General features: G+C 48.5%; 3 protein-coding genes across 5 annotated transcripts; 2 read left to right on the forward strand and 1 right to left on the reverse strand.

Moving 5' to 3' along the window:
- Window positions 1-116: 116 nt before the first annotated feature.
- xpot (exportin, tRNA (nuclear export receptor for tRNAs)) lies at window positions 117-11,994 on the forward strand (the record flags this gene model as incomplete). Of its 2 annotated transcripts, XM_080518171.1 has the most annotated exons (24): window positions 117-240; window positions 2,501-2,654; window positions 2,751-2,833; window positions 3,220-3,276; window positions 3,350-3,419; window positions 4,027-4,245; window positions 4,553-4,737; window positions 4,834-5,002; window positions 5,500-5,736; window positions 5,838-5,876; window positions 5,969-6,031; window positions 6,143-6,267; window positions 6,342-6,486; window positions 6,974-7,093; window positions 7,188-7,282; window positions 7,422-7,491; window positions 7,583-7,821; window positions 7,918-8,203; window positions 8,294-8,483; window positions 8,594-8,826; window positions 9,022-9,069; window positions 9,155-9,226; window positions 9,385-9,441; window positions 9,534-11,994. In XM_080518171.1, exons 2-24 carry the CDS (start codon window positions 2,568-2,570, stop codon window positions 9,558-9,560), a joined length of 2,916 nt encoding a protein of 971 aa, XP_080374297.1. In that variant the 5' UTR covers window positions 117-240; window positions 2,501-2,567. The 2 variants fall into 2 exon arrangements, with proteins under 2 accessions (XP_080374297.1, XP_080374298.1); XM_080518172.1 differs by lacking the exon at window positions 9,534-11,994 and having other exon boundaries at window positions 9,385-9,447.
- Window positions 11,995-12,141: 147 nt separating this feature from the next.
- On the reverse strand, window positions 12,142-15,408 carry rtcb (RNA 2',3'-cyclic phosphate and 5'-OH ligase). Its single transcript, XM_080518174.1, has 12 exons — window positions 15,238-15,408; window positions 14,754-14,832; window positions 14,598-14,665; window positions 14,425-14,524; window positions 14,160-14,316; window positions 13,926-14,082; window positions 13,674-13,833; window positions 13,315-13,490; window positions 12,935-13,123; window positions 12,757-12,867; window positions 12,561-12,680; window positions 12,142-12,462 (listed from the first exon to the last, which is right to left on the reverse strand). Exons 1-12 carry the CDS (start codon window positions 15,328-15,330, stop codon window positions 12,355-12,357), a joined length of 1,518 nt encoding a protein of 505 aa, XP_080374300.1. The 5' UTR covers window positions 15,331-15,408; the 3' UTR covers window positions 12,142-12,354.
- A 639-nt stretch (window positions 15,409-16,047) lies between these two features.
- On the forward strand, window positions 16,048-20,950 carry fbxo7 (F-box protein 7). Of its 2 annotated transcripts, XM_080517990.1 has the most exons (11): window positions 16,054-16,116; window positions 17,141-17,184; window positions 17,469-17,591; window positions 17,709-17,928; window positions 18,527-18,742; window positions 18,821-18,962; window positions 19,052-19,135; window positions 19,244-19,339; window positions 20,058-20,240; window positions 20,333-20,373; window positions 20,575-20,950. In XM_080517990.1, the coding sequence occupies exons 3-11, from the start codon at window positions 17,470-17,472 to the stop codon at window positions 20,833-20,835; spliced, it is 1,365 nt and encodes a 454-aa protein (XP_080374116.1). In that variant the 5' UTR covers window positions 16,054-16,116; window positions 17,141-17,184; window position 17,469; the 3' UTR covers window positions 20,836-20,950. The 2 variants fall into 2 exon arrangements, with proteins under 2 accessions (XP_080374115.1, XP_080374116.1); XM_080517989.1 differs by lacking the exon at window positions 17,141-17,184 and having other exon boundaries at window positions 16,048-16,116.
- Window positions 20,951-21,544: the final 594 nt, after the last annotated feature.

The following is a 21,544-nucleotide window of genomic DNA, read 5'->3' on the forward strand; positions in this document are numbered from 1 at the left end:
CGCTCCGAGAAGCAAACGTCGGTCACCAGTTATCAGAGGGACCAATTAATCCGAAACACCCCCTCCCCCCCAGAGGATGAACCTCTTCCCGGGATGTAACGATCTGACCCGGAAACGATCGGCGCGGGACACGCCGCACCGACATGCGACAGCTCGGCACTGCTGGCAACCGCGGCGGCTCGGTGACGGACTGACGGGACGGGAGAGAGATCACCGCACCATCGGGCTCTTTTCTCTAAGGTGAGCCGGTCTGCTGAGTCTTCGGGGCCCCGCTGCTGGAGCTCAAGACCGCCGCGCGCCTGGCTCCTCTTGCCGCTGGGGAGGCGACCGGAGCAGGCGGCGTCACCGGGCCGAGATAAACCGGGATATTAGAAAGAAAAAAGAAAGAAAATAATAAACCGCTAACACGCCTGTACGTCTCCCACACTGCTACCGAAACGTGGTGAACGAGGCCCCGGGAGCCGCCGGAGCAGCTCCCCGGGAGGACACACGGTGGCTCCCGCTAACGGTTCCTAGCTCACTGATGTCTTGGTGAAGTTGTTAGCAGGCAGCGCTAACTCCGCCAGGAGGGGGGAGAGAGCCAGGTAGTGTCGCCCACATCCCCGAACAGGCCCACGAGGAACTGGTTACTTAAAGGGGTTCGTGTCTGGAAAGTTTTTTTTTAACGCGATTAATTAGTTAACGGAAGTTTCGGTCGATGACACTGCGTTGCATCATGGAACTGTCGGGAGTGTCCATCGCGCTCCCTCGGGTCACATGGACCTGGATTAAACCCGAGTCACACCTGCATTTAACCCGGGTTTAATTCTGTGTCCGACCCAGATTTCAACCCGCGTCAGACCCGGATTTCAACCCGCGTCAGACCCGGATTTAAACCCGCGTCAGACCCAGATTTAAACCCGCGTCAAAGCCGGATTTAAACCTGTTTTGGACCTCGAGTTAAACCTGTTTCAAACCTCGAATTAAACCTGTGTCAAGACTTTAACTTGAACCCGTGTCAAATCTGGATTTGAGCCGAGGATGAAGGCCAGGTTTACATGTACCCGGGGTTTTTACAAAAAAAACTGATAATTCTTCCCCCGCGTTAATAAAAAAGAACTTAATTAAATCGATGTCATATACACCTGGTTCAGAGCTACTACGCCAAACCTGTAGGGGGCAGTGTAACGAGTAATCGTGTAAAAAAACAACAACACAATGTCAAGAATTGCTGGGAGTCTTTTCCGGTTCAGTGATAATGGTACACGGTTCGTTTATTTATACCGAAGAAGAAGCGGCACTCCTCCTCAATGTGGCGTTAAAATATTTAAGGTAAAATGTCAAATTAATCACTGCTTGGACTGGATCCATTTTCATCGCAGTGATCAGATTTCGATTTAAACCAGTGTCGTAAATCTCGATCTGGCCCTCCTTAGATGCAAACAGAGAATCTCAAGTCTTTCTAAATCTCCTCTGTGGCCGGAGTTTTAAGAAATCTTGTAGTGATCTTGTGAAATTTGTAGTGACTCGTAGCTGCATTGTTGTGACAATGCAAGGCCCAAACACAGAGAAATAAAAATAATTTTTGTAAATAGCTGGGTGTGTGTGTAAACGTGGCCGAAGCCGTGTCTCAGGTATGGGACAGGTGTAACTGTTGGGAAATATCACTAGTGTTCCTTTGAATCAGCCTTTTACTTTTAGGAACAGCCTCTTCTGCTGCAAGAATTATGATCTTTTTGATTTAATTAACGTCTTGATATCGAAGTCATCATCAATCTGGCTTAAGTGCTTTTCACTCTTCCTCGCAAATTTCCCCAAATCTGCCTTTTCATACATTCATTTGACGTCCCTCTCCCCTTCAGCCACTGACACCTCCTGTCACTTCCTGTAGTTCCTTCCTTCTATACTCTCCAATTACTCATTGTTGTCAATCCACTAGAAACCACTGTTAGACCCTGTACTGACTCCCCTCCTGTAACCACATCAATCCTCGCTTGTTTATTCATTTATTTCAATAATAATAATAATGAAAAAACACTTCCCGCAACAAAACATCCAATCTGACACGTGTTATGTTCATTAAAATCATTAAAACCAAATGTTATTGCCCCACTGTGTCCCTCAACTCCTTCAAGCTCACTTAACTGTAATCTTTTACATGTTTATTTTTTATTTTTTTGTAGATGAACTGGGTAGGAACCCGTCTGCAGCTGGATTTAAACAGGATTTAAACGTCTCTTAGACGTGGATTTTCAATCCTGGATTCGCTCCTCATTAGATCTGGATTTAAAATGGGATGAATCCAGTTTTCGATTTAGACTGCAGTCAAGCACACTTTGGGTCCAAACCTGTTTCCGACTTGGATTTAAACTGGGTTTTCACCCATTTCAGTCTGATATCAGGCAAACAAGCAATGCTGTGTGTGTTTTTTATGAGGTTCGTTCCTGCAAACAGACGCTGCTCTTTCTCTTTAATCCCCGGCGTCTGTGATCACGACGGTCGTGTCTGTGTTTCCCTCCAGATGAGAGAAGGCTGGCCGGCAGCAACCGCGAGGATTGAAGCAGCCTCCGAGCAAAGCTAGCCCATGAATGGCCTGCCAGTCTGTCGCTGCAGTCATGGACGAGCAGGCCCTGCTGGGGCTCAACCCGAACGCCGACGCCCTCTACAGGGAGAGGGTGAGACTGCCGCGGCGTGCGCTAGGACGCTGAATGTGTTTCAAGGGCTCTCTGCTAACGCCGAGTGTGTGTGTGTGTGTTTGTGTGTGTGTTCAGGCTATGGTTTACTTTGAGCAGTTGAAGGAGTCTCAGGATGCGTGGGAGGTGTGTGCAGAGGCGCTCGCTAAAGGCGTCTACAGGTGAGTTGTTGCCACGGCCGCCCGCCGCGACGTCCCGTTTCTCGCGTTGTCCAGATTTCTGGCAGCAATTTAAAGCTACAGTACATCAGAAATGAGTCCTACCCGTCCTAAACACTTAATTGGCTGAAATAAGTCTCAGTTTCCGGATTCCAGTTTCCAAGGATTTGGGATTTTTTTTTTCTTTAGTCTCTCATATATAGTGAGCTAAAGTATTCACATTTCACAAACAAAATAAGCTCTTTTGCTGAAATGATTGTATCTTTTACCGCAGCCTAACAACAATCTAACAATGATAAAAGGGCCAAGAATTGAGCCATGAGGGACACCATAGCTCTCTGTTATCTACACAGATAATGAAGTTCTTATGAATTGAATTGTTCTTTCAGTGACGACCACGTGAAGTTCTTCTGCCTGCAGGTGTTGGAGCATCAGGTGAAGTACAGGTAAGGAGGATGATGATGATGATGTGATGAATGGACGGCGGTGTTTGAGACGCTGCGTGTGTTTGTGTTGCAGACATGCAGCTCTGACTGCGATTCAACAGCAGCTGATCAGAGAGACGCTGATGAAGTGGCTCCAGTGTCAGGTAGGAACGCACTGCCGATCCAGTATCGGGTTCCCGTGTCGGCATAATTCACGGATCGGAAATTTTCCGATTCAACTTGCAGAGATTTGTGATTCATGAAGCCTCTGAGTCTTTACTGTTGCCGAAATGACTCCACAAGCATTTCCCCGCTCGCTGGCTGCAAAATGTGGAATGGATTTCCTGAAAGGAGGTGGGTCTCAATGAGACGCGGAGTTACGAGTCAAGAAATCCGTTCCACGGTTTGCAGTCGGCTGGCAAGCTAACGTCGTAGCACTATGGCTATCCAACATTTCATGACATGTTGCTGTTTGGACGTTTTTTGCGTGAATTCATGCAGACATTTTTGTGCATTTCATACTTTACTGTAGAGAGTTTATTACAGCCTCGTATAAAATCAACAATAATGATGATATTAAAGCAATAATAGCAATAGTATCGGCAGCTATTCAAATTTGGGTATCGGGATCGGAAGTGGAAAAAAACGTGGATCGGGGGCGTCGGTAGTTTGTAGAAGAGTTGGCAGTTGGAGAGTTCTTGTCTTTCTTAAACGCCTCCAGCTTTTCTGTCTCGTCACCTTCCGCTCATTCGCTCCCTGTGGCCCCGGCAGCTGATGAACGCCGAGCCGGAGAAGTCGTTCATCAGGAACAAGGCGGCCCAGGTGTTCGCCCTCACCTTCGTCATGGAGTACCTGACCCTGTGGCCCAAGTTCTTCTTCGACCTGCTGTCCCTGGTGGGCCTGAACCCCAACGGCGTGGACATCTACCTCAGGACGCTCATGGCCATCGACGGCGAGGTGGTGGACAGGAACATCCTGCACTCACCCGAGGTCAGAGGACATGAAGTCAGTGAGGTTTACTGCCGAGTCGCGCTTCACACACACACACATATGGTGAAACTCCACCAGCCAGGTTCTGCCCCCCCCGGTTGCCTGCAGAACGGCTGGGAACCGCCGCTCACGTGTGTGTGTGTGTGTGTGTGTGTGTGTGTGTGTGTGTGTGTGTGTGTGTGTGTGTGTGTGTGTGTGTGTGTGTGTGTGTGTGTGTGTGTGTGTGTGTGTGTGTGTGTGTGTGTGTGTGTGTGTGTGTGTGTGTGTGTGTGTGTGTGTGTGTGTGTGTGTGTTGGTCGGTCCTCAGGAAACCCGCCGGAACACGTTAATCAAAGACACCATGAGGGAGCAGTGCATCCCGCCGCTGGTGGAGTCCTGGTTTCAGATCCTCAACACGTACCAGCACACGCACCCGGAGCTCACCTGCCAGTGTTTGGAGGTGGTGGGGGCCTACGTCTCCTGGATCGACCTCAACCTCATCGCCAACGAGCGGTCAGTCTCCACACACCCCCCGCCCCCAGAGAATCATGGGAAAACGCTTACTCGGCCTGTTTATGTGTATAATAGGTGAGGTGTGTGTGTGTGCAGGTTCGTGACGCTGCTGCTGAGCCACATGCAGGTGGAGGAGCTCCGAGAGGAGGCCTGCGACTGCCTGTTTGAAATCGTGAACAAAGGGATGGACCCGGTGGACAAAACCAAGCTGGTGGAGTCTCTGTGCAGAGTGCTGCAGTCGGCAGGCTTCTTCAACCTGGACCAGGTCTGTCTGTCTCTGTCTCTCTGTGTCTGTCTCTGTCTCTCTGTGTCTGTCTCTGTCTCTCTCACTCTCTCTCTCTCTCTCTCTCTCTCGCTCTGTCTTTCTCTCACTCTCTCTCTCTCTCTCTCTCTCTCTCGCTCTGTCTCTTTCTCACTCTCTGTCTCTCTCGATCTCTCTCTCTCTGTCTCTGTCTCTCTCGATCTCTCTGTCTCTGTCTCTCTCGATCTCTCTCTGTCTCTGTCTCTCTCGATCTCTGTCTCTCTCGACCTCGGTCTCTCTCTCTGTCTCTCTGTCTCTCTCTCTCTCTCTCTCTCTCTGTCTCTCTCACACACACACGATGACGACCACAATGAGGAAAACATTCTCACGATTTAAAAAAAAAACCAAACAAACAAACCAAAAACTGGTTTTTATCAGGAAATGTTTTCATTCTTTCTTGTCGTTTTGAATTCAAGCGCGTGACTTCCTCTCCGTGCTCTCTTTCCTCCTCCCCCCCTCAGGAGGAGGACGTGGACTTCCTGGCCAAGTTCTCCCGCCTGGTGAACGGGATGGGCCAGAGCCTGGTGGTGAGCTGGACCAAGCTGGCCAAGTGCGGCGGGCCGGAGGACGCGCAGGAGGCGCTGCGGGCGCTGGAGGCCAAGGTGCCGCTGCTGCTGCAGCTGCTGGTGCACGAGGACGACGACATCTCCGCCAACATGGTGGGCTTCTGCTACGAGTACCTGCACGTCCTCAAGCAGGTGAGCCACGCCCCCTAACCCCCCCCCCCCCCCCACCCGACGGACGGACGTGTGAATCCTTGACCCCTTTTGAGTCTCCTGACTGCACTTTCTCCCCGTAGCTCCCTCAGCTGAACGACCAGCAGAAGGCGAACATCGAGGTGAGTCGTCGCGTTGTACATTTCTCCGCCGTCGAGCAGAAGGAGGGATGTTCAATGTTTTTTTTTGTTGTTGTTTTTTTTCCCCTCGACAGGCCATAATGCTCGCCGTCATGAAGAAGCTGACGTACGACGACGAATACAACTTCGAAAACGAGGTGAGCTCATTCGCGGCAGGGTCGGCGTGTCGCGTTGCTGCTGCAGCGTGCGGTTACAAGTGACCCGTGGCGGCAGCGTTGGTGCGCGGCTAACTGTCGGCGTGTCTCCAGGGCGAAGACGAGGCCATGTTTGTGGAGTACCGGAAGCAGCTGAAGATGCTGCTGGACCGTCTGGCTCAGGTTTCCCCCGAGCTGCTGCTGGAGGCCGTCCGCCGCGTCTTCACCAACACCATGCAGTAAGGAGCCGCCGCGCCGTAACCCCCCCCCTCCTCCGCCGTACCCCCCCTTACTTTCCCCTCGCTCCTCCCAGGAACTGGCAGACGGCGCCCTTCATGGAGGTGGAGGTGGCCATCAGGCTGCTCTACATGCTGGGCGAAGCGCTGCCGGCGTCGCACGGCGCCCACTTCTCCGGCGACACGGCCAAGACCAGCGCGCTGCAGGACATGATGCGGACGGTCAGTCTCTCAAGCGCCCCCGCCCTCGTGTAACACTGCCGGTCTGTCGCCCTCCAGTGGTGGCAGTGATTATGACGGCAGCAATGTTGGAGAGGAAGGAGAGCGATTATTTCCAAAAGAAATAATTAAAGCAACAGAAAGAACGATTTTTTTCCAAGAAAACGTTAAAATTATTACAGCTGCTTTGGGAAGAATGTTACAGCAATAACAAGTACATGTTTTTAAGAAGTAAAAAAAAAAAATCGACGAAAAATGTAAAATGGTCATATTTGTGATGAAGTAAATAAAAAAAAAAAAAATTACATTAGGACTTGAAAAAGTCTTTAAAATCTTTGGTTTTAATGAATCGATCTTCAATGGCCCCAAACTTTTAAAAAAATCGCAAAAAGGAAAACCGCAGAAAGTCACACATCAGACGATTATTATTCCCTGTGAACGTTTTGGAACCGTTGAAAAGCGTCAAGTTGAACCGACGTTGTGTTCCCAGCTGGTCACCTGCAGCGTCAGCAGCTACCAGCACTCCTCGGTGTCGCTGGAGTTTTTCGAGACGGTCGTCCGATACGACAAGTTCTTCATCGTGGAGCCGCAGTACATCCCCAACGTCCTGGTGAGGCTTGACAATCGAGTGCAGGTGTGACTGTGTGTGTGTGTGTGTGTGTGTGTGAGAGACTAACGTGTGTGTGACTATTGTGTGCTGTCAGATGGCGTTTCTCGACCAGAGAGGTTTGAGAAACAACAGTCCGAAGGTCCGCAGCAGAGTCTCTTATCTGTTCTCCAGGTTCATCAAAACCCTGCAGTGAGTAGATATATAGATATATATACACACACACACACACACACACACACACACACACACACACACACACACACACACACACACACACACACACACACACACACACACACAGTTTGACTCCAGCATGTTGTGTTGACAGTAAACACATGAACGCCTTCGTGGAGGACATCTTGACTAGAATCCAGGACCTGCTGGAGCTCGCCCCACCGGTAAGTACCCTTATCGTCCAATCACAGCCGCCGCCGCCACTGTCCGGCCACGCTCTTGATTGGCTGTGTGTGTATGTGTGTGTGTGTGCAGGAGAACGGCTTCCCGGCGCTGCTGACCAGCGACGACCAGCTGTTCATGTTCGAGTCGGCCGGCATCCTGATCGTGCACGGCGAGAGCCCGGCGGAGAGGAAGCAGGTGCTGATGAAGAGCCTGCTCACGCCGCTGATGGACGCCTTCCGCCTTCTGCTCGCCAAGCTGCCGCGGGAGACGGACGAGGAGCGGCAGACCGCCCTCGCCGACTGCCTCAGCCACGCCGTGGGCTTCGCCAGGTGAGGGCGGCGCCGCCGGGTGCCGGGGAGGGGGGGGGGGACACTCATTAAGAACAGCTTGAAAACGGTTCGTCGTCGTCTTCTCTCGCCCCGCAGCCGCACCAGCAAGGCGTTCAGCAACAAGCAGACGGTGAAGCAGTGCGGCTGCACCGAGGTGTACCGCGACTGCCTGCACACCTTCCTGCCGGCGCTGAGCTGCCCCGTCCAGCGGGGGGCGCTGCGCAGCTCGGTGCGCTCCTTCCTGCACCGCATGATCATCTGCCTGGAGGAGGAGGTGCTGCCCTTCGTCCCCGCCGCCTCCGAGCACATGCTGAAGGACTGCGAGGCCAAAGACCTGCAGGAGTTCATCCCGCTCATCAGCCAGATCACCGCCAAGTTCAAGGTACCGCGGCGGCCCGGCGGGCGCTGAGCTCACAGCGGCGTGACGGAAAACCAAACATTTTGACCATTGCTCCTCCTCCTCCCGCCGCAGCGGCAGGTGTCTCCCTTCCTGCAGCAGGTGTTCATGCCGCTGGTGCTCGCCATCTTCGAGGTGTTGGCGCGGCCGGCGGAGGAGAACGACCAGGCGGCGGCGCTGGAGAAGCAGATGCTGCGGAGGAGCTACTTCAGCTTCATCCAGGCCATCACCGGCAGCGGCATGAACGAGGTCCTGGGCAATCAAGGTGAGCCCCGCCCACTTTGCCCCCACCCCGGGGGCCCGCCCGATCTGGAGAAGCGGCGTATTTTACGCGTGACGATTCTCTGCGTCTCGTGTTTTTTTTGTTTTCCCCAGGAGCGGAGAACATCGAGCGCGTGGTGTTCACCATCATCCAGGGCGCGGTGGACTTCCCGGACCCCGTCGCCCAGAAGACCTGCTTCATCATCCTCACCCGGCTGGTGGAGCTGTGGGGCGGCAAGGACGGCATGGTGGGCTTCCCCGACTTCATCTACAAGAACATCGTCCCCGCCTGCTTCCTCGCCCCTCTGAAGACGACCTTCGACCTCAGTGACGGCCAGACCGTGCTGGTGTGTGTGTGTGTGTGTGTGTGTGTGTGTGTGTGTGTGTGTGTGTGTGTGTGTGTGTGTGTGTGTGTGTGTGTGTGTGTGTGTGTGTGTGTGTGTGTGTGTGTGTGTGTGTGTGTGTGTGTGTGTGTGTGTGTGTGTGTGTGTGTGTGTGTGTGTGTTGGAGATGGTCTCACTGTGTGTGTGTGTGTGTTGCAGACGCTGTCGGAGTGCACTCTCACACTGAAGATGATTCATCTCAAGCGGGTAACATGTCACTTCCTGTGTGCGTCTCCTAGAAAACAGTTTTTTGTGTGGCGTGTCTCCAATTGGACGGTTTTGTTGGTTTCAGGGCGGCGAGCTGCTGCAGTTCTTGCAGCAGGACTATTTACCGTCTCTCCAGGTCTCTCCTGAAATCTCTCAGGTCAGTCTCTGCTCAATACCACTTCATTTATGTCTTTAACTTTTGTTAATTGAATTCATTTTAGTGCCACAATCCTGACTTCCTCTTAACTTCAGTGTATTTTTATTTATTTATCATCATTTATTTATAAATGTTTAAAGTCCCCGTGTGATTTCCAGGAGTTGTGTCAAGTCCTTCAGCAGCCAGACGTCAAAGTTTTAAAGAACTACATGAAGGTTTGACGGCTTTTCTGTTCGGATTGTTTTGTTGTTGTTGTTGTTTTCCCTCCCGTCTTCTGATTGGTCCCCGTCTCTCCTCATGTCCTCAGGCGTTCTTCCACCGAGCGAAGCTTTAGTACTAAAAACCAACAGGAAGCTTATTCTCCGACTTCCTGAACTCTTTCAAAACCCGACAAGAACTGGAACCTACGTGGGGGCTGTCCGTGCACCTGAACGCATCACAGCCTCTGAGACTATTGGCCAATCATATCGCTGCTCCACTGACAGGAGGCGGGGCTTAGAGAGGAGAAGAACCACCACTGACTGGAGAGTTTTGGTTTATTTGGACTCTTTTGAAGGGCTGAAACTTTATTTTTTGACGTTTTTCTTCTTCTTTTTTTTTTGTTCCTTCAATGGGCCGAGCAGCGATTGGTCGGTTTCCAGGTGCTGTAAGCTTGTTGCGTTCTGATTGGTCGAGGGCGACAGGTGAGTTTGCGATGGAGACGAAGTATCCGGATCAAAGTGTAAATAAGAGATGTTAAGAGATACAATGTTAAAACGTGTAAATACAAATAAAAACGCCTTTAGTTTTTAGTTTTTTCCAATTGTCTTTTCCATATGAAGACTTTGTACGGAAGCCCATTCGTGCCAAAATACAGAGGGAAACGCTGGTTAAAGAGCAAATGCATAAAATTGTACATAATTTGACTTTTTATAGTCAAATTAGTCATATTTTTTTTTTTCCCACTCAGAAGTGTTTGTATGAATTTAAGGTGAATACTCTGGGTTGTGTTTTTTTTCTTCTTCACATTTTGTTATTTAATTTTTCACAAACTAAAGTTTAAAGTCCACTTAACACTTCACCCAGTTGAAAGATTTTCACCGCACTTTGTTCAACTTTTTTTTTCTCAATATTCATCTTGATAATGAGAAACCATTTTGTGTTTTGAATAAAACCTGAACAGTACTTAAACTATTGCCACAATAAGTCCCCAACTTATTTTCTCCAATGATTTATATTGACTATCGTATATATATTTTTTTAGTTCCATTTCATTTTATTGTTCTGGGATTCATCAAACTTTCAATTTGGAACTTTTAGTTTATAATCTGAATATTTTCGGGAGAAATTTTGACCTTTTGGATAAAGACTTGCAGTGGAGTTTTATAAATATATCTATATAATTTGTTTATTTTGAACCTTCCAAATGTTTTCATTAAGAGTTAGCTTAAAATAATTAACTGGAAATATTTGAAGGATATTTTAAGTTGATTTTTTAGTATAGTAATATTTTTTTATACTTAATGGACTGTTTACATACGTTTTTCTTTTAAATATTCTTTCTCTGTTTTTGGCGCTGATGGGCTTCTGTATGAATCCACAATGGCTGATAGGAATCCGTAACTCGTTCGGTTCTGCACGAACAGGAAGTAGCTTGCGTACGTTGCATTTTTTTAGCGAACGTAACCGCGGTCAGCGGGTCCGCGGCGACGCCGCGGCGTAAACGGTTCGGCTATGGCAACAATCGGCACGCGGCTGAAGCGACGGCTCACGGACGCAAATCAAATTCCCGAATAATTCCCACGGTTTTTCTGGAAAGCTGGAAGTCAGGAAGTGCCTGAATGTGTTTCAGTTTCGAAAGGAAAATGAGAGAATTGGTCTAAAAAAGAAATGAACAAATTCCTGGAAAAAAAAAAAAATTTGCCCTTGGAAGACTCAATATTATTTAATTTCAACTAAATGTTCATTGAATCGTCGGATCGATACACTTTAGCTTTTTCAATATAAAATGTAAATAATATATTTTCACACTAAACAACGGAATTTCCGAACGTCAACCGATCGTCTGTGTTTTGTAGCTTCCGACTAACGGTTTCCTTCAGTTTCCAGTCGTTATGCTAAGCTAGGCTAATCGCCCTGGAGTGAAACGGTGAAAATGTCCCAATTTTTAAAAACATATTTTTCCTCACGTGAGCATTGGTTTTATTTGTAATGGCAGACATTTGTTGACAGTTAATATTTCTGCTCAAAATTAATTTGAACGGTTTCCCTTTGTTTTTCTGTCACTATGCTAACAAGTCTGCTTATAAAAACCTATAGAACTAAAAAAAAAAAAATGTAACTAAATTGTGCATGCCTATACAAAGAAATATTAGATTAAGGAATTCATGGTTAAAAATCAGAATTGCTGTAATATAATGCAATTCTTCTGGAAATAGAATTGAATCACGTTTGTGTTCTGAGTGATTTAATTTTGTGGAAATGAGCAAAAACTTTTCAGACTTAATCAATTTGAGACGTTTTCCGTGAGCTCAGCTTAGCACAAAGACTGAAAGCCAAAGTAAAGTGTTTAAAAAAATGAGACCCCTGAAGACGGAACAGCCGTTTGGTTCCTGTTTGGAGTCTCTGTGGGGGATTTGGCCTGTTGCCCCCCCCCCCAGTTTACCCATGAATGAACGTGTGAAGTGAAAAATCTGCCAAATGAATGAATCTGATGCTGAAATGTGTTTATTTGAACGAACCTTCAGTTTGAACATTTGTTAGAACCAATAAAGTGTTTACTCATCTCATGACTCGTCAATTTACTCCTTTTTTAAAAAAAAAGATACCGCGGATTAACTCTTTAAATTGATTTGATTAATGGCTTTATCCCCACCGACTCAGTCATGTTGCTTTGAATAAACTAAACTTTGTCCTTTTGTCCACTTTTTCATGTAAATGGACTCGATTCATTCCCCGTGTGGACTTCCATCGTGTCAGCACTCTGTTGGCTCGTAAACTCTTAGAGCCTTCAACTTAAAAGACTCGACTTGTTTGGACTCCATATTTATTTTTCACAACAACAAAAAAAACCACCAACTTTTCTTGGCCACAACTCAAATGTAGTCTATAAACAGAAAACTCGTCCAAATGTCTCTCGCGCGGTCGTTTCATCCCTTGATGACGGCGATCGGCCTCAGTTTGATCGCCTTCTTACTGATTCCGGCGTCGTGACACGTGTTGACGACGTCCGTCACGTTTTTGTACGACTCCGGTGCCTGAAGGTGGAAAAAAAACAAAAAACAAACAAAAGTTAGCATTTGGTGGAAGAATCGATCTGAACGTTTACTGGAGACGATGAAAATGCCGTGGTCACCTCCTCCATCACCAGTTTGGGCGAAGCCACTCGGATGGCGATGCCCTTGTCGGACAGTTTGTCCAGGACGTCCTGGAAGTCCAGGTTTCGTCTGGACTTGGCTCGAGAGAGAGCTCGACCCTGAAACGACAAGAGGAGACGTTCAGGAGGCGGCGGCGGCGGCAGACGTCGGTGGCGTTTCCAAGAAGGGTCATACCGCTCCGTGACAGGTGGTTCCGAACGTCTCCGTCATGCCCTGCTCTGTGCCGGTCAGGACATAGCTGCAGGTTCCCATCGTCCCGCCAATCAGCACCGGCTGACCCGTCAGCTGAAAGAGACGCGTCTGCGTTAGTATCGGCAATTCCGGTGGCGCCGGTGTGGCGAGGGCGAAGTACCTGGTAGTCGACGGGGATGAGCGGGTGGTGGGGCGGGAACGCTCGGGTGGAGCCTTTCCGGTGGAGCAGCAGAGTGCGCTGCTTCCCGTCCACCATGTGCTCCTCCACCTTGGCGATGTTGTGAGAAACGTCGTAGATGACGTGCATGTCGAGGTCGTCCGGCGTCGTGGCGAAAACTTTGGAGAAAGCCTAAAAAAATGTTTTAATTCATCATCGATATGTAAAAAGAGCAACAAAAAACATTAAGTGAAAAGAAATCTACATCAACTAGCGAGGTCGCCGCATCACGATCAGTCCTGTAATACCAGCGTGTACCAACAGGTGGTGCGATGAGTCACGAAATTAAAGTAAGTAACTCGACGTCGGCCCGGTGAGCGCACCTGTCTGGTGAGGAAGGTCATGGACGAGCGGTTGACCCAGGCGTAGTTCCCCGCCGCCGCCATGCCCTTCAGGTAGTCCTGCCCCTCCTGGGACATGATGCGGGCGCAGGCGAGCTGACGGTCGTTCACCACGATCTTGTCCCGCTTCATGGCCTTCTCCATGGCAACCAGAGCGTCTGTTGACGGGAGACACCTGTTCCTTCACGTCGCCGTTCAGACACGAAGAACAACGTCCGACCTGCCGCAGGTCATCCTGGGAACCGTCACCTGATCGCCCCCCCCCCCCCACCCCCCCGATTCTGGGCCGGGGTCTATCTTTCACCACCTCCGGTCCGGAACCTTCTACCTGCGGTTCTCACCTGTGGCGACCTGGTGTCCCAGGCCTCTGCTGCCGCTGTGGATCATCACGCACACCTGTCCCTTGTGGTCGATGCCCATCTTCTTGGCGGCGTAGTCGTTGTAGATCTCGTCCACCACCTGGATCTCGGCGTAGTGGTTCCCCGCCCCCAGAGTGCCGAGCTGCACGCCACAGGAAGTGATGTCAGAAGGCAGTCGGCCTCGTGTGTGTGTGTGTGTGTGTGTGCGCGCGCAGGTGAATGCTGCCGGCATACCTGAGGCAAGCCTCTCTTCTTGGCCTTGGACGACACCTTGTTGGGGTCGGCCTGCAGCATCCTGCCATACTCCTCACAGTGCTCCTTGTCCTCCGCCCACGCGTAGCCCTCCCTCAGGGACCAGTCCACCCCCATCTCCAGAGCCTCCTCCAGGTCCCTGACACACACACAAACACACTGTAACTCACACACACCTCCAGCTCGTCCTCTGCGCTCCTGATCCAAAACACATACTTGGCGTTCATGGGTATGACGCCCTTGGAGCCGACGCCCACCGGGATGTGGTCGAACAGCGCCTGGGCGAGCTGCTCCTTCACCGGCTGCACGTCGCACTCGTCCAGATTCGTCCTCAGCAGACGGACGCCGCAGTTGATGTCGAAGCCGACGCCCCCTGCAAGGACGACGCGGGTTTCAGTGTTTTCGTTCGGGTCAACCCTTCGGTGTTTTCATCAGCCGCTTTTCTCACTTCAACACAAAGTTCCACACAAGTGTGTCGTACCTGGCGACACGACGGCGTCCGGGTTGCTCATGTCGAAGGCGGCCATGTTCCCGATGGCAAAGCCGTAGCCCGAGTGGACGTCGGGCAGTCCGATGGATTTCTGTGGAGGAGTCAGACCGAGTGAGCGGTGGTCAGGTCTCCCTCGATCCGGGCTTCGGCCATAACACACTCACGTGTATGATTCCCGGCAGCGCCGCCACGTTCCCGATCTGCTTCATGGCTGGCAGGAAACCGCCCACACCTGAGGAGGAGGCGACGAAACGGAGAGGTGAGTGTCAGGGGGCGGGGGTCAGTGTTGGGGGCACTGGAAGTCTCGCAGAGGAACCCACCTCCTCCTCGACAGGCGTTACGAAGCTCCTCGAACATCAGCTTCTCCAGGGGTTCGTTGACGTAGAAGTTCCCTTCAACCTGGAAACAGAAGAGTCACTCATCTTCACCTGCACGTCTTTATCCAGCTCAGAGTCTCAGATCAGCTCATTTCAACACAAATGTTTACCCAAAAACTCCCTCCAGTGCAACTAATAGGACTAACATCATCCTACAGAATAAACACACATTTATGTTTACATTTATTAGCCTCCTGGCTAATAATGTAGCACTGACATTTACGTCACTATGCTACGTCAGCACGTTTTAACTCCAGTTTGAGACCCATTTTTGCGTCGCTGTTAAACCACCGAAGGTGACAATAAAAGTCACTGAATGGACGTTAAATGTGAGGTTTGTTTCAGTGCTGTTAAGTTAAAAACATTTTTTTTTAAACTAACCCGCACGTGCTAGCCGGCTGTGTTAGCCGGTTAGCAACTAGCTGACCTGCATGTTGGGCACGAAGCCTTTTTTGATCCTCCAGCAGTTGCTGCTGATTTTATCCAGAAACTGCAGCTCATCGTTGTAGCTGCGGCTCATTTTTGCTTCCTCGGCGACGATATTTCACTGATTTCTTATGAGTTAGACTGACGCAGAGTGCAGCAGCTGCTTTACGGGTGCCCGTGAGCAGTCAAGTAGTAAAAACGCGATTTTGAATTTGGTGTGACGTATCAAAATTCGAACAAGATCTGTCATTGAATCATCGGATCAACAAGAAAAAAAACAACTAAAAGTGAATCTTTTTCTCTTTTATTTAATGACCATTTATTTTAATAACGTTGAAAGTTGGTGTTATAAGGAACTATCCGCCCTCCGTATTTGTAGTCTTTAATGTTTGTTAGACACCAGAACTGGAAGTGTCTGGCAAGCCTTCAAAATAGAGGCATCAGCACGTCGTCAGAGAATCTCCACCAATCGTTTGCTAAATATTTAATTGCGTTGACATACTATTAAACAAAAAATAATAACAAACAATTTGATTTGATTTGATTAAAATGCTGATGTAGATTAGAAGAATGAACAAAGTCAATACTTCTGTCAGATGAGCACCAAAAGCTCCATACTAACTCCTATTTCAGCCTGAAATTCGTTAAATAACTTCTCTAGTATTCAAATATAAACAAACATAAGGAGGTGTTGGATACCTCTGATGCTGAACACCATTTATTAAAACCAAAATAAGTATATTCGATTCAACTATTATTTTTCGAAACGCAAACCGGAAGCAAGTGTGCTGCGGTCACGTGGTTTGTATTGACGGAAGTGAGACGTGAAAATGTGACGGAGCTGAAACTCCGAATAATCAGCAACACCTCAAATAACCAGGTTAGTCACCGATTAACTAAACTTTCAACTAGGTTAGTGAGCAGTTAAAGACCTATGACACCATACTCAATATTAATTTAATTACTTTTACCTTAAAAATAAAAGTGAAAGTCAGAATTGCGTTCATGGGAAGCGTACTGGAATGTTGACACGCTGCATGTTTTTGAACATTTAAAGTGAGTGGAACATGCAATGTCATGTCACATAATCGTCAATAACAACACAAATTGCTTCTGACATATTTCACCATCAGCATTATTGATTAGTACGGTGGATATAAGCTTAAGTTAAACTACACACTCCATGACAGGTAAACTGGAAGCCTCAAAGCTGGTATTGCATTACAACTTACCAGGAGGACGACAACACTGTAAACAAGTGTAAATATACGTTCTCGCAATATTGTCAACACATCTACTGAAATGAACAGTTGCAATACAATTTGTACGTTTCATACAGGTCGTGTCGCACAAAGTGCTTTACGTGCTTAAAAAGACATTAAAAACAACACACTTTTTTCTGTTTGTGACTATTTACAACACAAATGTAAACAAAACTGTGTAGATGTTGTGACACATACAAGGGCGTAGCACTTTTTGACACAGGGAGCGACAATGCTGGTATTCTTTCACCCGAAAACACTGATGTTGGTTGAATTATTGACATTTGATTGTATAAAAACTCATTCCGAGGATTATTGGCATTTTCTGACTCGTTTCGGCTCCTTGCAGCTGAAACACTTTGAACCATTCAAATATCAAAATGTGCAGCATTTTTAGGACATTCCTGCTATGTTTGTGTCTTTTTAATGTCTTATTGACTTTGTAAAGTAGTTTAACTTCGATTCATAATTTTTTCTTACGGAGCCCCTGAGTGGCCACAGAGAAAGAAAAATTAAAAACTCGAGGGAAAGAGATCATTCAAATCGTGGATATATATTAATATGTATTATATGAATGTTGCTTTCTGGAGTCAAAGCAAAAGAAAATAATGAGTGTTCACATACTTTTGTGTGCCTTAACAGTGACTCGACGTGAAACACCTGCTTTATTGACCTTGAGGGAACAAGTAAGAATGTGAAACTAATGGAAAAATTGTTAAAGACATTAAAGTTGTGTGTCGCACTGAAAACAGGCGATTTCCTCAGAAAGGTTCCGGGTTTGAGTCTGTGTGGCGTTTGTAGATGGTAATGTGAGTGTGTGTGTGTGTGTGTGTGTGTGTGTGTGTGTGTGTGTGTGTGTGTGTGTGTGTGTGTGTGTGTGTGTGTGTGTGTGTGTGTGTGTATGTGGTGTCTCAATGCTGCACAGCATGATGATGATGATGATGATGATGATGATGATTTGTGTCCTCAGGATGAAGATCAGAATTCGGATCAACAAACGGACAAGTTGTGTGGAGCTTCAGGGGGCGGAGCCAAGTGTGACGGATCTGAGTGATGTCATCAGAGAGACTCTGCTGGAAAAACACGGCCTCAGGTTACACACACACACACACACACACACACACACACACACACACACACACACACACACACACACACACACACACACACAGTTACGTGCGACTGTGTGAACTCTTCTTCTCTCTTCCAGCTCACAAACGGACTTCAATTTGTCCCTGAATGGTTCCGATTTCTTGACCGATGGCAGTCAGACGCTGGCGTCCTGCGGCATCGTATCTGGAGATCTGGTCAGCGTTGTGCTGCCGCAGTCCGCCGCTCCTCCCTCAGCTCCTCCCTCAGCTCCTGCCTCAGCTCCTCCCTCAGCTCCTCCCTCGAGCGGCGCCGTCTCAGATCAGCAGCCCCTGCAGCAGGTGAGTCGTCACGTCCGGTCTGAGGTTTCTCACAGTCGTCCTCACTGAGCGCTGGTATTGATGCAAAAGTGATCAAACTGCTTTAATGGGTTGGTTTTTTTCTTCACATCTCATTGAGGGCAGATTCCACAGTTTGTACTTAATGGAAACAGAAAGTGACTCTTTAGTCCCATGAAATATTTCAATTGGTTTCAATTGGAAATCCTCTAAAAGTGAACAAAGTGATGGTTTTATTGTCATTTTTATTTATTTTTTTATAAAGACATCATATAAAGAGAAAATAGTGAAAAGTCATGCACATGAAGTTTGCGATGAGGCGGTTAAACGTTGTTTGGCGTCGTCACGCTCCCGAAAAAAAGAATGAAACGGAAAGTCTTTGTCAGTCCCTCGGAACCGGCTTCTGGAGAAAACATGAGTCATCACACATTGGAGATCCTCCCACGGCGAGACATTTCCAGAAAGCGACACGAGCGTGAAGTTGAAAAAAAAAAATCAGTTTTGAGTTGGACTCTGCAGGTGTCTGTGTCTCGTCTTCAGCAGCTGCGTTGAGATTTTAAATGTGGTTCACATTAATGTTGTTGTTGTTGTTTTGGTTCAGCGGTCCGGCGGCGGCGTCGACGTGTTAATGGCCTGCGAGGATTCGTCCGACATGCGTCCTTCGGCCTCCGTCTGGGAGCCGATGCTGTGCAGCGAGGCGGAGCCGGACCGGGCGCCGCTCTCTCTGGAGCTGCTGTATCACGTGGTCCGCAGCCCCGACGACGCCGTCATGGTGGCGGCGCACCTGCTGATGCTGGAGACGGGATTCGTCCCTCGGGTAAGGTTATTGCAGGGGGGGGGAGGGGCGCGGCGGCGGGGGCCGTCGCTCCTCTGAGCACCGGTGTCTTGCGTTCAGGACGGCGAGCTCCGGCCCGACGAGATGCCCGCCGGGTGGAAGTCGGGCGGCGTCTACAAGCTGCAGTACCTCCACCCGCTGTGCGAGGGCAGCGTGGTCGCCGTGGTCGCCGTGGTGATGGGCCCTCTCCTCGTCATCAACAGTGAGTCCGGGCTCCGCCCACACTTTCTCGCGCGGCGAGGACACGCGGCAACACGTCTGACTTGGTCGGGTCTCCTTCATTCCTCGCAGTGGTGCTGAAGGTGGCGGGAAAGGTGGACACGGCGCGGAAGCTCTGCGTGAAGACGTGCAGCTACGTGAGCGAGGAGTGGTCAGGTGATTCCCCCGCCATCCGCTCTGATGTCTGACCGACCCGGCGGCGGCGGCACCGCGTCCGCTTCCCGCAACAACTACCGTCTGTCTGGTCCCCCCCCCCCCCTGCAGGAGACTGTGCGGCCGCGGCCTTCCGGGACCTCCGCAGACTGTCCCGGGTCTTCAAAGACCAGCTGGCCTACCCGCTGATCGCCGCCGCCAGAGACGGTGAGACGAGAAGACACCTGAGACACATGATGGAACAAACACATGAAAACAACTAAAAATAAACACCTCTAACACCAGAAAACACCTTCAATAAGGAGAAAACACACTAAATAAACACCAGAAACTCCCTCAAATAACAGAAACATCTTGAAGGAACAACTTAAATAAACATCAGGAAACATTTTAAATAAACAGAAAAACCCCTTAAATACACAACAGAAAATACCTTCAATAAACACCTTAAATAAACAACAAAAAACCTCTCAAACAAACAGAAAACAACCTTAAATGAACCAAAAACACCTTAAATAAACAATAAAAACTTCTCACACAGACAGAAAACACCTTAAATAAACGATAAACAAAATACCTTGAATAAACGCCTTAAATAAACACCTTAAATAAACAACAAAAAACCTCTCGAACAAACAGAAAACACCTCAAATAAACAGAAAACACCTTAAATAAACAACAAAAAACCTCTCAAACCAACAAAAAACACCTTAAATAAACAATAAAAACCTCTCAATCAAACAGAAAACACCTTGAAGAAACAACTTAAAGAAACATCAGGAAACATTTTAAATATATAGAAAACACCTTAAATAAACAGAAACCACTTTAAATAAACACCAGAAACCACTTTAAATGAACAAAAAACACCAGAAACAAACATGTGAGAAGCGGCAACCTGGAGGTGTGACTCTGGTTTCCATAGCGATGGCCCTGCCGGTGGCCTTCGGTCTGCCGGCTCTTCCCCCGGAGCTCCTCTTCCGCGTCCTCCGCCTGCTGGACGTCCGCTCGCTGGTCCGCCTGTCGTCCGCCAGCCGCCACTTCCACGGCGCCACGGCCGACTCCATGCTGTGGAAACACCTGTACTACCGAGACTTCGGCGCCAGAGGTGAGAGCCGGGTGGTTTCACGTCATTTCTACACTTCTTCTTTTTTTTCCCCTATGAATCACCTCATTATGTCCTGATGTGTCTGTGTGCAGTGTCGGGGGGCAGCAGCTCCAGAGACCAAGACTGGAAAACTGTGAGAAACAAAGTTGACATTTTTCAGTCCCAATGAAATCTTCTTCTTTTTTTTTTTTTATTCCAGCAGGGGGCAGACTAGTAAAACAGATACTTAGAAACGGAAACACTCATTTTAGTTCAGAATAATTATTGATTTGCATATTTATTGCCCCAAGAGTGTTTTCAAGTTTCAAGTGTTTTTTTTTTTTTTCTCTCTCAGATTTACATGAACTCGCATCGAAGGCGACGTGAATCGCGCCGCCAGACCGTTCACCCCTTCTTACAGCCGGCCGTCCTTCCTGGAGACTTCGGTTTCATCCCCGCGCTGCCCGGCATCATCGGGGGCGAGTACGACCAGAGGCCCCTCCCGCTCCACCCCCTGATGCCCCGCCCACGCTACGACCCCATCGGCCTGTTCGCCAACCCCGTCAGGCGGCCGACGGGAAGGCGGCCGTTCGACGTTCGCCGAGGGTTCATCTGATCGGCCTCAACGGCCCCAGTGGTCACTTCCCCCTTTTTGTTTCTAATTGTCAGGAGCACTTGTTCTTTTTCTAAACAAAAACACAAAATATCTTCAAAATAAAAACCTGACAGCAGTTTTGTACCCGTTTTTCACTCTGTTTTTTTTTTTTTTTTAGTTGCTAATTTTGAAAAAAAAGAAACAACAACAACAAATGACATCTCTGACACTTTCTTATTGAACAATTTCTGGTCTTTTCCACTCTGTTTTTAAAAAAATTGTATTTCTACATCTCACTTCTATTTACGTATTCATTCTACATTTTATTTTGTCAACTCGCTTCCGCTCGGAGACGCCTTGCACAATGACGTCATTCTTTGTCTGAAAACAAAGAGAGCGCTCCTTTCTGGACACGCGGCTGGCCGGTGGGCGGAGTCTGCTGCGGTGCAACACCCGTGTTACGAAGAATCTGGTCTCCCGTCACAAGCGGTGACCTTCGTATTTTGACGTAAATAAAAACCTAAGTTTAACTCGAAGCGACTCAAGCAGCGGTCACTCGAAACAACAAATAAATATTAATTTAGCCGCACCGAATTTACCATATTGGACTTTTGTCGTAACGTTAATAAAGGCTGTCGATTCGAAGCTCCGCACAGACACGCAGGAGAAGCCTGCGGTATGCACCGTGAATTAAAAGAAACGACCCTTCTTTAAAGAGTTTGCAGGCGAG

This window comes from Blennius ocellaris (assembly GCF_963422515.1).
Source record: "Blennius ocellaris genome assembly, chromosome: 22".
Classification (NCBI taxonomy): Eukaryota; Metazoa; Chordata; class Actinopteri; order Blenniiformes; family Blenniidae; genus Blennius; species Blennius ocellaris.

What these genes read in the sequence shown, in the direction of transcription:
- fbxo7 (XM_080517989.1), top strand. Translation starts at nt 17,470, where the DNA reads ATGAAGATCAGAATTCGGATCAACAAACGGACAAGTTGTGTGGAGCTT. An exon ending in CCCTCTCCTCGTCATCAACA is followed by an intron (nt 18,963 to 19,051) that starts GTGAGTCCGGGC and finishes CATTCCTCGCAG; the next exon opens with TGGTGCTGAAGGTGGCGGGA. An exon ending in GAGACCAAGACTGGAAAACT is followed by an intron (nt 20,374 to 20,574) that starts GTGAGAAACAAA and finishes TTTCTCTCTCAG; the next exon opens with ATTTACATGAACTCGCATCG.
- rtcb (XM_080518174.1), bottom strand. Translation starts at nt 15,330, where the DNA reads ATGAGCCGCAGCTACAACGATGAGCTGCAGTTTCTGGATAAAATCAGC. An exon ending in AGAAGAGAGGCTTGCCTCAG is followed by an intron (nt 13,834 to 13,925) that starts GTATGCCGGCAG and finishes TGTGGCGTGCAG; the next exon opens with CTCGGCACTCTGGGGGCGGG. An exon ending in GAACCACCTGTCACGGAGCG is followed by an intron (nt 12,681 to 12,756) that starts GTATGACCCTTC and finishes TTGTCGTTTCAG; the next exon opens with GGTCGAGCTCTCTCTCGAGC.